Source organism: Halichoeres trimaculatus, unplaced genomic scaffold, assembly GCF_033239565.1.
Source record: "Halichoeres trimaculatus isolate MK-OKI-2021-1 unplaced genomic scaffold, fHalTri1.1 fHalTri1_scaffold_16, whole genome shotgun sequence".
NCBI classification, from domain to species: domain Eukaryota; kingdom Metazoa; phylum Chordata; class Actinopteri; order Labriformes; family Labridae; genus Halichoeres; species Halichoeres trimaculatus.
In genome coordinates this window covers 13,706,235-13,722,885 of record NW_027437194.1, presented here as the reverse complement: position 1 = coordinate 13,722,885, position 16,651 = coordinate 13,706,235, and the positions used below count along the sequence as shown (strand labels likewise).

The 16,651-nt window shown below is 38.7% G+C and overlaps 1 protein-coding gene across 3 annotated transcripts in view; it reads left to right on the top strand.

The window, feature by feature from the left end:
* The window catches only part of wdr7 (WD repeat domain 7), a 93,727-nt gene that overhangs the window by 45,298 nt on the left and 31,778 nt on the right, over positions 1-16,651 (top strand). For all 3 annotated transcript variants that reach the window (XM_074689893.1, XM_074689894.1, XM_074689892.1), the window contains one exon: positions 4,146-4,259. In XM_074689893.1, coding sequence (XP_074545994.1) covers positions 4,146-4,259 — 114 coding nt within the window. The remainder of the gene's footprint in view (positions 1-4,145; positions 4,260-16,651) is intronic.

Here is a 16,651-nt window from a genome sequence, read left to right as displayed (position 1 = left end):
CTGACCTACATCTTCTCTGGCTTTAGACAAGACATAACGTCCTGTAACTACTGGGAGTGTGTGGGAAGGGAAGCTCCTTTCCACCTGAGTAAGATTGAGGTTATTGTTTTATAACTTATTTTGAAATTTATTAAACTTGAAAGCTAAGCTGTGTAAGGAAACAGCTGACTTAACTTACAGGCTACTTTGAGTTCAACACTTCTAGTATGGCCCCTGCCGACAATGGGCTTCAAAACGTGGTATCAGAAACAAATGGGTGATGTCAGTGCATGTGAAACAATGCTTATATATTATACAGTCTGGGCCTTTAAACTGGACAGGAATGGGAGTGTTTTTGCTAGTAATGAGATGTGTGTCTCACAAGTTATGAATCAACTTCACAATAGACTACTAAGAAGGGACTTCTTCCTGTCAGCTCATCATCTAGATGTTGGATAGATATAGGCTCTAGAGTTAAGAGCACATGGTGCAGAGAGTGGAAATTCTGACAGCTTGTCTCCAAAATTAGACCAGAATCAGAGAAGGTTGCCAAACTATGTGGGTCTGTTTCTTTTCCAAGAAAGTTTTTTGAACTGGGGCTTAAGATGAGTTCAGAGGATGAAAAGAGGCGATGAAGAAGTAGTCGCACAACAAAAGAAGAGGCGTGTCTTCATCAGCAGCAGGTTTATGAGTTTAGGGCGATTAAGGTGGATGATGGACCAATGGGGTGAGAAAGAGAGAGGAAATTGTGACTGCTGTCCAGTGATCAAAGAAACAGCTGCTTTACACACACAGTCACAATTTGACCCTTAAAACTGTGTGTGTTCATGCGTGTGAGGACGAACAATACAGGGGATTCTGTTTAATCAAGTGTGTGTGAATGTGAGAGTGTGTGGAGCCCCTCTCTGTCCCTCCTGCTGCCCATTGCTTGATTCACTTCCCCAGGCCTCCTCTGCCTGGTACTATACTGCAGCTTTTTGATATCTCCCAGCTTTAAACATCTGTTTTATTGAGATTCAGATGTGTCTCAGTTTGTTTTGGAAACTTTAAACAAAAAAAGCAACAGAGGAGGCTTGCTGTAACCACGTTTGATCTAAATATAGAGCTGTAGGCTAACCCCATCTTAATGTTAAATTCATATTTTACTTATGGACACACACGCTTATATTATAATTGTGTTTTCAAAAAGATTTCCAAAATGCTGTGCTTGTATGTTAAGAAGGACTGGTTGTTGTCATAGTGTTTGTTTCTTTCTCCATCTTTCTTTTTTCCTGAAATTGCAGGTTTACAATTTCAGCTCTCCCTGTTTTCTTTGTGCTGAAGCCTTTTATACACCTCCAGGAGACCTGAAAAGCCACAGCCACTCTTTGTGTGTGTGTGTGTGTGTGTGTGTGTGTGTGTGTGTGTGTGTGTGTGTGTGTGTGTGTGTGTGTGTGTGTGTGTGCGTGTGCGTGTGCGTGTGTGTGTGTGTGTGTGTGGTGAGCCCCATGCTGTGACAGAGAGTGACATTTCCTCAGCACTTAAAGCTGATGGATAAATACAGGTGTCCCCCTTTAAACACCACCCACTCTAGAGCTAGAGAGAGAAGGAGAGGACGACAAATTACCCGTTTGATGAAGGTGTCAGCAGCAGGAAATGAGACCTGTACCTCTTATGCTGCATGCCAGGCTGCTTAAACCCAGTGTTCTTACTCTTACTGTAGCTTCTGTGGGATGTTGATGCACCAGGCTTTGTGCTAAGTGCAACTTCCAAAAAATAAGGGAACCAAACCCAAAAAAGTAGTTCAAATGAGAAATTGGAGTAACTTCTTTAATACTAATCCCCATGCTAGAATAAGGGTGTTTTACACTGGAGAATTTCCTGTGTGAGGAGAAATAAAGTAAGGAAGTAAAAGGTGCTTTACAGTGGGGCTGGGACGACATGCTATTCTTGCGATTCAATTCTATTATGACTTTTGGGCTGCAGATTAGATTTATATTGTGGTTCTTTGATATTTACGATTTTTGTAATTTTCTGTTTGCTTTTTAACCCCAGACCACGTGAAAAAGTTAAATGATGATGATTATGTCTACAGACTATATCAAGAGCCATATTTTACTTTAAAATGCACATCATGTGAGTCAGAGAGATATATTTTACCCTCTGCTGGAGAAAAGTGACTTTTGCCAATCCAGTTTATAAACAGAATGAAATGAAGAGTTTGAATTTGAAAAAAAAAAAGATTTTTTTGACAAAAAAAATCCTCATTTTGATATTGCCAAACAAGAAATCCCAATATGTTGTATAACGATTTTTTCTCCCATCCCTACTTTACAGGTAGTCTGTTACATACTCAATCATACTAAGTGTAAAGTATTTCACACTAAAAACTTTCACTTTCAACCACGAAGAAGATAAATAAGAGGAGATAAAGCCTTCTGTGGATCAAAGAAATAGGAGTGTGTGTTTTAACCAGACCAGTCTGAGAGAGCAGAACAGAGAAGAGGAGCACCAGATCCTGGAAGGTTAACAAGGCATGCTGGGAGCTATGTGTCATGGCTGACATGACAAGCTTGACCTTGGAGCAGGGCAGCACGCCCCCTCCTCCTCCTCCTCCTCCCTGTCATCCACCCTTCCTCCACCTCCCCCTTTTCTTTTTTACCCTCAGCTCCTGCAGCTCACTCTTTCTCATTCTCCTCATCGAGGACAGCTGAGTTATAGGCCCAGTGTGTATGAGTGTGTATGTGTGCGTATGTGTGTGTATGTGAGTGTGCTTGAAAAAGAAAGGAAAGTGAGTTGTTTTACACAGCAAATGCAGAATAGGTTTATTATAGTAGACAGTTCTACTGTCATGTGCAGAAGCCATAAGTATTTAACATAGAAAATGTAGTAAAACAGGTTGTAGAGCCCTCTTTGCACAAAATAACACCTGCCGGCCATTTAAAAACAATAATAATAATCTGTCTTAAAATATGACCTGTCTACTTTTTATGCATTGAACAGCATTGTTCCTTTTTTTGACAACACTTTTGCTTTGGCAACATGTAAGTGTACCCCATTCCAATAAAGCTTTCAAACTGAATTTAAATAATGAGACGGAGAGAGAGATACATAGAGTGGGGAGGCTCTGTTGGGGTGGAAACATCTTCTTGTCCAATCACAGCGAAGCATCAATTATGTTTTAATTAAGTTCAATTAAGTTTTTATCACTTTAATGTTTGCGACAGATAATCAACAGCCTGCCTGTGTAATGGCCTTCGTGTGTGTGTGTGTGTGTGTGTGTGTGTGTGTGTGTGTGTGTGTGTGTGTGTGTGTGTGTGTGTGTGTGTGTGTGTGTGAGTGTGATATAAAGCTTTCCATGATCATTATGTTGACCTGTCAGCAGTGTGTGTCAGCTGTGTGTGTCTGTGTGTTAATTGGAACTTGAAGCACAGTGTTAACCTGGTTTAATCAATATAATTACACATGGTGTGATTGCATTTTTTGGTGCATTCACATTAAACTTATGAACCCGTGAGAGATGATTGCTTTGTTTTTTTTTGTTTTATTTATTTATTTATTTTTTGGGGGTGCGGGCATCCAGATGATAGTTTGTTGTGTGTGTGTGTGTGTGTGTGTGTGTGTGTGTGTGTGTGTGTGTGTGTGTGTGTGTGTGTGTGTGTGTGTGTGTGTGTGTGTGTGTGTGTGTGTATTTATGTTTGGAATTAATCCATTAGTCTGTTTTTCCACAGATTAGCCAACCGGTGCAGGCTCTATTACCTTTAGTCGCTCCATTCATTAGCAGAGCACCATTCATTAACCCGGCTGTTAATGAAAAGCCTCTTTTAATTGGCAACGGAGAGATAAAGGCTAAATGAAAACACTTAATATAGAGGGAGCTGTGTATGTGTGTATTTGTGTGTGTGTACATGAGTGTGTGCGATAGTAAGTCTCCAGATAACAGGAATGCCATATAAACCTTCATTAGCTTCTTAACCAGGACACTCAGCCTGTTAATGAGGATCCAAGTCAGACATTGGTTTTATTGGGTTCAAGTCTGTCAAAAAATCTGTATAATTGTTAAAAACTTTTATAAATTATGTTTTTGATGAATTTCAATATCTTCACATTCTTTTGTGTTCTGCCCTTTAAATATCAAAACGATGATGTTTAACATGAACTTTCCGTTTCATTTTCTCGCACCTCAGCTGGGACGACCACAGAGCCATCCACTCCAGCCCCGCCTCCTCCAGAGGCTCAGCCTGTAGAAACAACAGCTCCTGTGGAAGAAATGGACGTCACAGATGACGACATCACGGCAGGTAGGGACTAGTTTTGTGTTACGTTACAGCAGATGAATCATTCATTAATTTGTTATTTATTTCATTTGAAATTTTACCCCAAAACTTAAACAGCCATGGATTTAAGAGCATGATATCCATCTGCTATGCAGCTTGGTTCACTGGCCGTAAAGCCAGTATTCTTTGGCCCATGTGGTGTTAAAAGCAGTTCAGTGTTTAGTGTATGTACACACATGCACACTTTCCTTCTGCCTCACACTCAGACACACACAGTAAAGGTGAGAAACACTTCTCAGAAAATGACTGACACCTGCAGCACAGATGGGATAAACATCAACCACACACTTTTCCAGTCCATTTATCTTTTGTCACCTTTACCTGAAAGTTTAACCGTGACAGACTCACACACAGGTACCTGGCTCTGCTAACTCACACACACTGATACTTATTTGAAGCAGATTTCTGTTGAATCCTGGACAAAATACAACTCTATGATGATTTCACTATGTAATATTATATATATTTCATTATTTAATTTTATTCTATAAACAAGACATCAAAAGATTTTATTAAAAATCATCACAAAAACAGACTAGAGACTCAAACATGCTCTTACAGTCTTTCTCCATCCTCCTCCCTCTATCCTCCTCTCAGACCGGTCAATGTCACAGATGTGTCTGACCATTTATCATTCCTCTCATCTCATTTTTCTCCTATTGACAGCCCTGTATTTTTTCTTCCCATTCAGTCTCAGTGGTATTAAATCTGTTAGTAGAAGACTGTCTGAGTCTTCTTTGCTGTGGAGGGAAAAAAAACTCAAGTTTTCAAACTTCTCTGCTCATACTCTTTGTGTCACTGTTTTATGGTGTCAGTACATAACGCTGAACCATGGTTTCATAAGTGCAGTACATACAGTATGATAATATGGAACTTACTGCATTAAGGGACAAAGGCATTCTTAAATTTTACATGCAACACTTCCTAATACAACCAATAGTTTAAGAAAGCACATTAAAAACCTTCTACAATTTAGTTAGGGAAAAATATTACAGTTCATGTTTCTTATTCTTAGAATGTAGACATGATACATATTTGTATCACACTAAAAGAGAGGGGTCATATATTTAAAATACGAGTACAAAGTAACTGAGGAGATTATCACATAAGAACTTTCTAACTGGTTTATGACACGTTGGGGCACACCAAGCTCTGCCCGAAGCTCTGCCCTAAGCTCTGCCCATGACAGGCCTCCAGAGGACTGGCCAATCAGAGGGACGGGACCACTTTGTGGAACAGGGAGCCTTAAAGAGACAGCAGCTATTATGAAACACCAGTGTGAGGCAAAAAGGAATCATTTTTAGCTGTAAATCATATAAAGCTACTACAAGAGGACCAGAGGGACAATTTAAAGCACAATACCCCCTCTTTTAACAGAATACTAACTTTATGTAAAATGATGAGTACGGTTGTCAAAAAATATGAACTTCATTCATTTGAAGTTATGATTTTGGTCTTTTTTTATTACCTTTATTGGATAAACTGAAAAAAGGAAGAGAAAGTATAGAATAGGAGGAAACATGCAGCGAGGGGTCGAGACCAGGAGTCACACAAGCTGTGACAATGATTATAGCCTTTGTGTACAAGGCATGTGTCTTAAAACGGTGCCTCTGCACTCTTTATCTTTGTTCAGTTATCTTTGCTCAGGGGATAAACATGAGGATGACGGTTGAAAGACTTGGAGGCAGGCACATCTGGATGCAAATGCTTCGATTTATTCTTAATCCTTAATCCTGGCTAATCTGGTAAATAACTGCTGCTCAGATTTTTGTGTGCATGTTATGAACTACTTATATTGTATTATGTTGTATGACAGCTTTTGTGTACATCTGAAACCCTGCTCGTGGCAGCTGTTTTGGCCAGGAAACTCTTGAAACTGAGATTTTTTATCTATTGGTAAAATAAAGGTTTAATAAATTAATAAAAGGATAGGAAATTAATGCAACCTAGAGCCAAAACACCTCCTGCGTTGGGTGATAGAGCACTGCACTGGTGAAGTCTTTCAGAGTCTGTGCAGTGGAGATCAGCTGGTGAAGCAGCATCGAAGCATGTGTTTTTCTGCTAACCTAAACACACATTTAACTTTCTGAAGTCAAGGACCTCTCAGGTGGCTTCACTTCACATCAGAACAGGTTCTTATGTGGGTTTGAAGCAGATGCTGGAAAGTTCAATGACTCTTGTGTTGAAGATTATTACGTTTCCTCTCACTGTTCCTGCTCTCTGATAATGTGGTGCACACAGTTCTGCAGGAGAGATGTTTGCAGTGGTGTCAAAGCACTTTTGAAAACATTCAACAGCTGAATTTGCTTTTGAACTTTTAATTTCTTTTTGGAAAAGAGAATTAACCCAGAATCAGAACAGTTTTGCAGATTGTAGTGACACTTAAAGTGCAGAACAGATTATGCTTATTGGATCTTGTCATTTTTTTCTCCCCATGGTAATGAGTAAGGTGGAAAGGAGAAGGTAAAAGAAGGGGAAGAAAGAGGGAAAAGAAAGGATGAGAATAAAAATAGACATTGAGAGATAAAAGACTGGAACAGAGGAGAGGAGGGAAGAGGGGAGAAAAAAGGAAGGAGATCAGAGAAGAGACAAAGGAAAGGACAGAAGTGGACAGCAACAGAACCACTTGGCCTCAGGCTGTTACCACGGTGATAGACTCATCACCTCAGTCCACTGTCTCCCCTGTTACACACACACACAGACACACACACACACACACACACACACACACACACACACACACACACACACACACACAAATGAACAGAGTTACAGATGTGCAGGTGACAACAGTTGTTGCTCTGTGCCACAGCTGCAAAACCTCACAGATCAGAGATGACACACACACACAAGCTCAGGCACGTGAACCTGTGTGTGTGAAGTAATTATGACAGTAGCAGTGTCCAGGGAGGTCATTAGGATCCACAGCCCTGACTCTCAGACAAGCCCCCCTTACACACACACACACACACACACACACACACACACACACACACACACACACACACACACACACACACACACACACACACACACACAAAGCTGAATTATTGCAGCAATACAAACCCATGATGCACAGTGGCTGTATAAAGTAGTAGTAAATTGACAATGGTTTATGTTTTGCTGAAAACTTTGCAGTGGTTTGATAGCTTCCTGTGCAGGTTAGAACGCAATCTGTCGAGGTAGATAGTTTGTCTTCTACTCTTTTGAATGTCAAAATGGTGTCCCACAGCAATCCACATTGTTATCTGTATCAATAATTTATGAAAAAAGGTCAAAGAAGTAATGCTATGATATGCTGCTGGGTGGGCAAGGGATTTTGTAGCTCAGTGGAAGTATTCCTGTTAAATTTAAGTCAAATAGATAAATGAAAAATCCCTGCAGCTGTATTGAAACTGCTCCAGATCCATGTTGAACAGAAATGATTTTACTCCTGAGAGAAGATTAAGGGACGATCTCGTCTCTGCCTCTGATGGAGGGGTTGGCCCCAGGGAGGTCAAAGGTGCCTGCTGGACACAACACCTCTCACTCACCCACTGACACACACACACACACGCACACACAAAGTACTGGCAGGTCCTTTGTCTCCTCTAAGATGAGAAGCCTTGCAGCCATTTACAGCTGATCCTTCCCAGTTTACAGCAACAATTTAAATATGGATGACTGTTGTAGTTTCTTTTTGGTGTCAGTTCTGTGCCATGTAAGTTTTTTTTAGTAAATTTTTTGGAGGTTTAAAATGAAGCAGTGTCCTTGTGAAGTGTCCACAGCAGCACAGATAGAGGTCATAGGTCAAAGGTCAAGCTGACCCTCACCTCTCAGTGTCATTAGCCCTCCTGTGATTTGGTTAGCTGAAATGCTAGCCTCCCCTGCTAATCTAATATCAGAGCCTGGAGGTCGTTTGGGTCAGATCACATTTCTCTTCAGAACTGATTGAACTTATGGAGAGATAAATGGTCCGAGCTGCAACTGATAGTTTCTGATGATTGTTTCTCTTCTGCTCTACACAGTGAGGGGACCCAGCTGGTGAATGAGAAAGTTATTGTGTTAGAGACAAAGCAGCGCGGTTATTGTCCAAATATCAGTAATGTACAGGAATGTATTTCTAGCGTCTGTGAATGACAGAGGGAAAGATAACACGTTAGTCTACTGTAGTTTAAAAAAATGTATGTTGTGTGATATGGTAAGTTTAGCTAAGATCTAGAGTCCCAGTATACTGTCGTGTAATTTAAGCATAGATTGTCTTGTAAAAGTTTGTTCATTTATAATTTTGTGTATTTTACAGTGTGTTTTTCTCAGCTCAGGTTTGTATATGGTGTGTTGAGGTGGGGTGGCAGGGAATTTTGGATATAGTATGTTTTAGTAACAGGTTGAGGTGTTGAAAAGTGGACTCAACATTGTATAACAGAGGAAGAAAAAAACGTATTCACCCTTAGAAATTACAGGCTGTATGACACCCACATTTTCTTTCTCTGTTTTTTACTCACCCACACATGCACACATACGTACATGCACAGAAACACCTGTCTTATGGTTGAGTGGACAATGTGATCATGTGCACATAAAAGGGGGGATGGGCAGAGTGTGTGTATGTGTGTGTCAGGGTTTATGAATGTGTCACAAAGATAAAGCACTGGCCTTGGGGTTGTGTGTTCCTGTGTGTTTGTGTATGAGTGAGAGTGTGTTGCAGAGCGGCAGCCTGCTCATAGTCTGAACACAGATATGGAAAGCCACAGAGAATAATGAAAACAACTGGTTTACTGACTGGATTCCTGGGTCACATGGTGGGACTGCACTATTGACAGACTTGTAATTTGACTTGTAAATTGAGTTAAAAACCGCATAGTTTCTTTACTACCTCTATGAAACAAATCAACCTCCTATGTGTCACTTACTTGGGATTAAATTAGTATCCGGAAGGTACCCAGGTCACTGGAAGACATGAATGACAAGATATCTCTTACTGTATCAGCTTTTATGCTAAAGATTTAAAAAAATCAACTCACTAACATGTAACATGAAAAATATTTTGTGGGATTTATGCAATAAATTATTTTTTGTAACATCATGTGAAAATACTGAATGACAATTTTACATTGTAGGGGATGATTGATGAATGGCAGTAGACTGTTCAATTTTCTTAACTTGCTGTTAACAGATCCATTACTCCTCTTCAGCTCCACCGTTTGCCCAAATATGGTCAAAATTATTCCATGATTGTAAAGTTCAAAATGCCTGTCACAAGACAAGCATCTGTATGTTTCTATTTTGATACCTTGTAAGAGTTAAATCTATCTCCAAACTATGTTTTTTCTTCTTCTTTACCATCCACAATGATTCAGCTCAGGAAAGTGTTGAGTTGAGGTGTTCTCAGATAATTTGTCTTTTAACAGCCTGCTGTTGGTAATCCAGTAGGATTACCTGTCAGACATCTTGAATTGATCCAAAACTTCAGACTCAAAACAACAAACTGTAAATCTGTTGACAAAGTTCTCCCTTACTGTTTCCCTATTTCTCAACAGAGAAACAACTCTCTCTTTATTTGCTTTTATTTCACAGTGGTTTATATGAGGAATGGTTCCTCTCCTCTACCCTAAAAAAATGATCTTTTGGGTTTTTTTTTGTCCTTTAACAGCAAAAAGTGTAAGCACAAACACCCTAATGTTGCTCATTTGAAGATCCAAATGACTGAACAGTGCCATCATATTTAGGAGTTGAACACCTGCAGACTTGATCAGAAAGGTGAGGTGTAAAATGTTGAACTGTCTTTTTTATAATGCACAGATGAAATCAGGTTTCATCAGTTTGCTTTGATTCATTTGTGAGTGAAGAGAATGATTAAAATGTGATGTCCTCCATGACAGTAATTCTTTCTTTATGAAGAAGTGGTGTGATGAGGGCTTTCCACGGTCTCTGCATTAAAGTAATAAACATCAGGTTCCATTTCACCGTCCATCCCATTAGCAGCATGGATCTGACAACCACTCGGTTCAGAAGATATTGGTTGTATTAAAAACCTGCCCGATCTCGAATTAAACTGCTGCACAAACACATTGTTGAGAGTGGAGGATAGAATAAGATCTCAGGCTTTTAGCGTTACCGATACTTCATACACTAGAAAATGATCATGGAGCAAAGTGGGACATAGGGAGGTGATCCTGCATGTGGGCTTTGCTGCATTACTACAGCAGAAAACATAAGGGAGGAATAAGCAGTTGATAGGGATGAAGCACACTTTGCTCCAACTAACTAGTGATGTGATCCCTTTGAAGTTATGTTTAGAAACTGATAAGAATACCTTTCTTATCTGAACAGATGGCTGAAGAATATAACTCAAACACGCACAAACTTGTGGTTTTCTGGACATTTTTGACATTAGATTTAGATAATGTTAGTTCAATATCTGAAAAAAGTCAAATTGTTTAGGTAATTTTTTAACATGTTAGAAAGTATTGTTGCATTTGATGTCTGAAGGCATGAATTACAGTGCTGTCCTTCTTGGTTTTGCAAAGCGATCCAACCATTTATCGTGGAGTTATATACACATATGGTGAAAACTGCCCTCTCTCACAATGATGAAGAATCTTTTGAAAAATTCCTAGATCCAGATGGTGATCCGGATCACCTCCAAAATTTAATCACTTCTTCCTTATCCCATTTTAAACTTTTCCTGAAAATTTCACGAATATCCATTTGTAACTTTTTGAGTTATCAGTTATCAATAAACACATACATTAATAATAGGTTACAGACAACTTGAACACTTTGAACTAGGAGACTGGGTTTTAAGTCCCATGATTTAAAAGTCAGGTGTGACGCTTCATAACATGATATCTACTCTATCAACTTTTGTCACAGACATTGCACAAACCCAATTTATCCAGTACAAGTGTACTCGTTTAAACCCAAACCAGTCTTTTTGCTAAACTTCACCAACTTCACTGTTACCCACATATTCAGTTTGCTTGTCTGATGCTTTTCTTTCCATGTGTTTGGTGGCAAATTAAACAATCTCACAGTTGTAGTAATGGAGAATAATCAGTCAGAGAACTGTTGGATGACCAGCAGATATCAGGAGGGTTTATGGATAAATTAGAAACAGACGTTTGCATTCGTCTTTCCTCTCTTACAAACTTGTGTCCACTTTATTTGTTGTATCCCACAAGGATGCCCCCACCTTACCTCATCCCCCAACCCTCCCATTCCATATCTAATTGAAGCATTGTTTCCAGCGAGTGCAGATAGCTCCTCTGTCTGTCTTAAGACGGTAAAATACACTTAACCTTCAGATGGACTCGGCTCACTTGGAAGGGCAGCCATCGTTCCAGGACTCAAATCTTTTTTCTTTATCAACTTAATTGTGTTTTTCAATTATTTCCCCAGATTTTCTGTCTCCTGACATTTGCTGTAAGGACAGTGTTTTACGCCCATCCTCCCCCCACCTCTCACAGCTCTTTCACTCTTTTGTTTTAGGGAATTTTTGTGGCCCATCATCTTTTCTTAACCCATTTATGTTAGTTTTTTAAAATCTTTTTAACCAAACTTTTTCTCTCACAGTATTTTACCATCTGTCGTTAACTTTCTCTCCCTCCATCCTTGGTTCTCACATCAGTTTCCTGCTGGTATTGATCCCCATCTTCAGTCCCTGGCGATCAGGTTTTACCAGTCTCCCATTGATTACCAATGGAGGCAGAATCAGGATGCATCATGGGAAGATTGTGGGGCTGCTGCTCCAGAGGGGTGGGAGTGTGTTGGTTTGGCTTCCTCAGTAGGGGGACAAAAACAAAATGTTAACATTTTTTATTATAAAGAATGCTTAACTTTATATGCAGTTTATTGATAACACTTTTAACCCATTCATGACTTTCTACTACATTTAATATGTTCAGAAAAAATCTTACAAAATATTTTGTATTGGAATGATACAAAATTGTCTGTGGATAAAAAGAGGGATCAGAAAAATAAGTCAGACAATAATTGCACTTGCAAAATATGGATTCACCTCTAAATGAAAACACATTTTAATCAACAATTAAGATGTTATCAATCAAAGGATATGGATCATTATTTTATTTTTGATTCTCACTCAATTTTTTTTTTTAAATCAAAGAAGCTTAAAACACACATTTTGCTATAAATATCTGCAAAACCTGACAACCTCTGAGCATATTCACAGAAATGAATTAATAAAGTGAGTTTTGAAAAATTAACATTTGAGGAGATGAATATCTCTTTGCAGACATTTACAAGTGTGTGATTAATATAGCAAAAGAACTTATCTGCTGTCATCACTGAGGATGTTCAGGAGTAAATAGTTAGAAAACTCTCACAAAACAATCAAAATTGAGAACAATTAGGTTGATGTAATTAGAGCAGCGAAAACTAAAAAATCAGCCTGACACAGGCTCGTTCCCTTGGGTAAACAACATTAAATGGCTAAATGTGACTAATTGTAGCTTATGTAGCAACAGCCTTTGATCCTCCATGCATATCTAACAACTTAGTTTGTTTCACATTAATCAGGTTCAGCGGGTTTTTTTTTCCCCAGTTTAACCAGACACGGCCTAATTACATCTTTATCTCCATTGACTCTATCCAAAAACTGACAGCCCATGCCGTGCTATGAGATGGGATCCAATACCTGTGCTTGTTTACATCCAGGTTGTAGAGCAGAATAGTAATATAGCGATGGGCTAATGGCTGTGCTGCAACTTGGACATGTCATATGGGCGGCTTTTCAGACCCACAGTCATAAAACTACCAATAATTCATCTAATAGGCTGTAACTGTAGTTTTAACCAGACAGGCTGATGATGTTTAATTAATGTTGACCACACTCCTACAGCCGAAGCCACCACCAATTACACTTTGACAGATAACATGGATAAAACTTATTTGCTTAAAAAAAAACTGTTTTGTAATGCTGAAATGAAAATGTGCAAAGCTATAAGGGAAAAAAGAAATGCTCCCATTTATTTAAAGTGTAACTTAATTCAGTATTGATGATAAAGAGTGGTTTATTATCTGGATGACAGCAACTTGTGAGGATTGTGAAGTTAATTGATAGAGAGCTGACCCAAATTGAGTGTGTGTGTGTGTGTGTGTGTGTGTGTGTGTGTGTGTGTGTGTGTGTGTGTGTGTGTGTGTGTGTGTGTGTGTGTGTGTGTGTGTGTGTGTGTGTGTGTGTGTGTGCGTGCGCTGCTGTATTGATTCTAGTCTTTAAACACAGAAATCAGCTCTGTCTTTTATTGTTCCTTTTTTTTTTCTTTTTACTTTACCTCTCACTGGTTTCAGTCTGTATCCATCCTTTGATTTATTTTATCCCAACCTCCCTCCCATCTCTTTCTTCTTTTTTCTTTTCTTTTCTTTTCTTTTCTTTGCTTTATTGTGGTTCCTTGTCTCTGCATCTTGATGTTCAGTCCTTATTCTCTGTGTACCCCTTTGTCTCTGAAACTTCCAACGCTTGTCACTGCCAATTTGAGCTTTGAGAAACTTTGAAAATGCAAAAGAAAAAAGAGGCCAGAACAATAAAAAGGGAAAAAATGGTCAAAATATAAAAAAATGGTTTTGAAGATGTTTCACTTGTTGCACTACATTCATAGAGAATGTGAAAATATATGCAATATAAGATATACACCTTTTACTTTGTAAGGTTTTCCAATGTGAAAGAGTACTCTGTATTCTTCTTCATTTTTCATATTTTTCCAGTGATTGCACAGACTCTACAGGTTGTTGCATTACACCACCCTGCTCCTTTTTTAAAAAAACAGATTCCTTCCTTTATTGATAATGTCATTTCAGCCAGAAAGCCTTTTTATTCTGATCCATCCGCGGTTTTTATGAAGATTTAGCCAAGCGGGAGCGTAGGTAGCTCGTCCATCCCCCTCTTTAGTTTATTGGGTTATGTTTTGGAGCAGGTTGGCCAACAAATAGGATTTGGATACAATGTTATTATAATAGATCTGCCGGTTGTGAAGGAAGCCGATCGATAGGCTTCAAAAATCAATCAGTGCATCCACAGAGCAGGTATGCTCGGACAGACAGTGATGCTGCCTGACTAAAAAATATCACATCCCCAAAATTAAGGCATTTCATGAGATCTGAAAGTTTTTAGAAGACTGTACATAACTTTTTTTTTTAAGATCACATCGTAAAGGTTAGAGCCCTGAGTCACTTTTAAGCATGCTATTTGATTGTTAAACGTGTAAACATCTACTCTTAACCTATGCCTTATAACTGTGTACCCTTTTCAGTAAATAGAAGTTAGAAATTTTTCAAAAATCCAATTCATTCTGATCTGACTGAATTTAACTTTGGTTGGCTAGTTACAGAACAAACCGGCACTTACTTCTTGAGCTTCTGTAGTTCAAAGTCAGCTAAGACTTCTTTTCAGACACAGGTAAAATGTCAACATGGCTGGATACCCTTATAAAAGTTCAGAGTTCTAACCCCCCAAAAAGTTTCTTCTTTCAGAGAGTTTCAGATTCTTTAAATCTGACCTGACCTAAACCGGCTGTAAGGGGGAAACTCTGGCTCAATGGTTGAGTGGGTAATAGGTGCGAAATTGGCTGTTTGAGCCAAGTTACGACATCACCATTTTTCTAAAGGTTATTTTTGAAACCAAACTCTGCTCATAAAAGGAAAATGTTCTGCTGTGAGCATGTCTGATTGGTACTCTCTGTTTTATCAGTAAATTTAATGCTGGTAGGTTATAAGATGGACTCAATCTGACCCATGAGCTTTACCAGTGAAGACCATGGTTCTCTCACAAAATTAAATAGACAATCTTCAAGTTTGTAGAACTGTATTTTCATTTTAAAAATAATGAATATAATATTATGGTTAAAGTTTTGATTCTGAGATGAACCACATTTAAAAGTTTTATGCTGGTTTTGCAGCTTAATTTAAATTATTCATCTAGTGACAACGACTCTAAGAAGTCTCTACTAAATTTACATTTTAGTGTGATGGCGAGCTAACTGTGGTTCATACATGAAGATAAATCTTATTGCAGATTCAGCAAAGCAGTGAATTAGAACATTTGATTTAGATATTGACAAATACCAATGACCATACAGCAGTGTGCTCTCTGCCCAAACCTTGACAGTGCCTCAGCCCCCTTGGACTCCCAAAGAGAATATTGATGAACATTTTTTACAAGATAATGGAGGGAATGATATACAAGGTGAGAGAGATCATTGCAAAAACATGAGTGATATGAGCACCAGGAAATTACGTATCCCTGTATCTTAATGAACAGTTGGGATGGGTGCACACTCAGCAGTTTGGTTCAATTCTGACTGTAAGAAAAAAGTCAAAATAACACGAAAAGTGTTGTCATACAGATACCCTCTCCCTCATCTTTTCCTGTCTCCATGTCTCCACTCTGCCTTTACCTCCTCTTTCTCTGTAAATCTGAACTTTTTAGAGATTCTAGTTGGGAGTCTATCTCTAATTCTGTTATCTACTGGCCCAGTCTGGCCTGGGGATGGATGCCATCTTTAATCCATTTATCAGAGCCGGCCGCTGGGCCTTCTTCCAAATGACAGCTGGCCTTTAGCAATCTCATTATAAAAAGACACCGGGATATAGTATGGAAATATAGGGGGAGGGGGTCCCGCACAGGGTCTGAAAAATGAACTGAAACAAACACACAGCAAACACTCAATTTCAGATATTTATTAATATGCATACTTTTTTAAACTTTAATCCACTGTAATAACATGAAAGTATCAAAGCAACTCTACAATGGCTTTCTCCTATCCTGTCATACAAATTTTTGCCCTGACTGAAGTTTACATGAAAAGACATTCAGATTTTGTTAAAGTGTTTACTTTTAGCCAAATCTGAATACAATGTTAGGATTTCTTAAAATTTTAAAAGAAAAACAAAAAAAACAACAAAAAAAACCCCATCATTTTCACCAGTACTCGCAGATGTATTGTCAGCTTTATTCTGATACAATGTATGTATAGCTACACTAAGATTTACCAGGATCAGCTCCATGACAGAAAAAGCAGAAACAACTAGAAAAGCACTCAGAGAGCGCAGACCTCCACCAGACATATTGTGATCGTCACGCAACACTTAAGTCCTTCTTTAATGTTTTACTCCTTTTCAGTGGACTGTCTGTTACAATTTGGTGTTAGTTGCAGGTTTGTACGATCATTTGTTACCTGACAGTGTTGAAAATTGCGACGACCCAGTACATATTTCATAGTCTGGATCTTAGTATCCAGAATATTAGCTGGATGTGGATCGTACTTTTACATCTGTCAGAAATTATGGTGACCTTGTCTCGTATTTTTTTGCAAAGCAATACAACCATTTAGTTAGAGTTATATACACATATGGTGAAA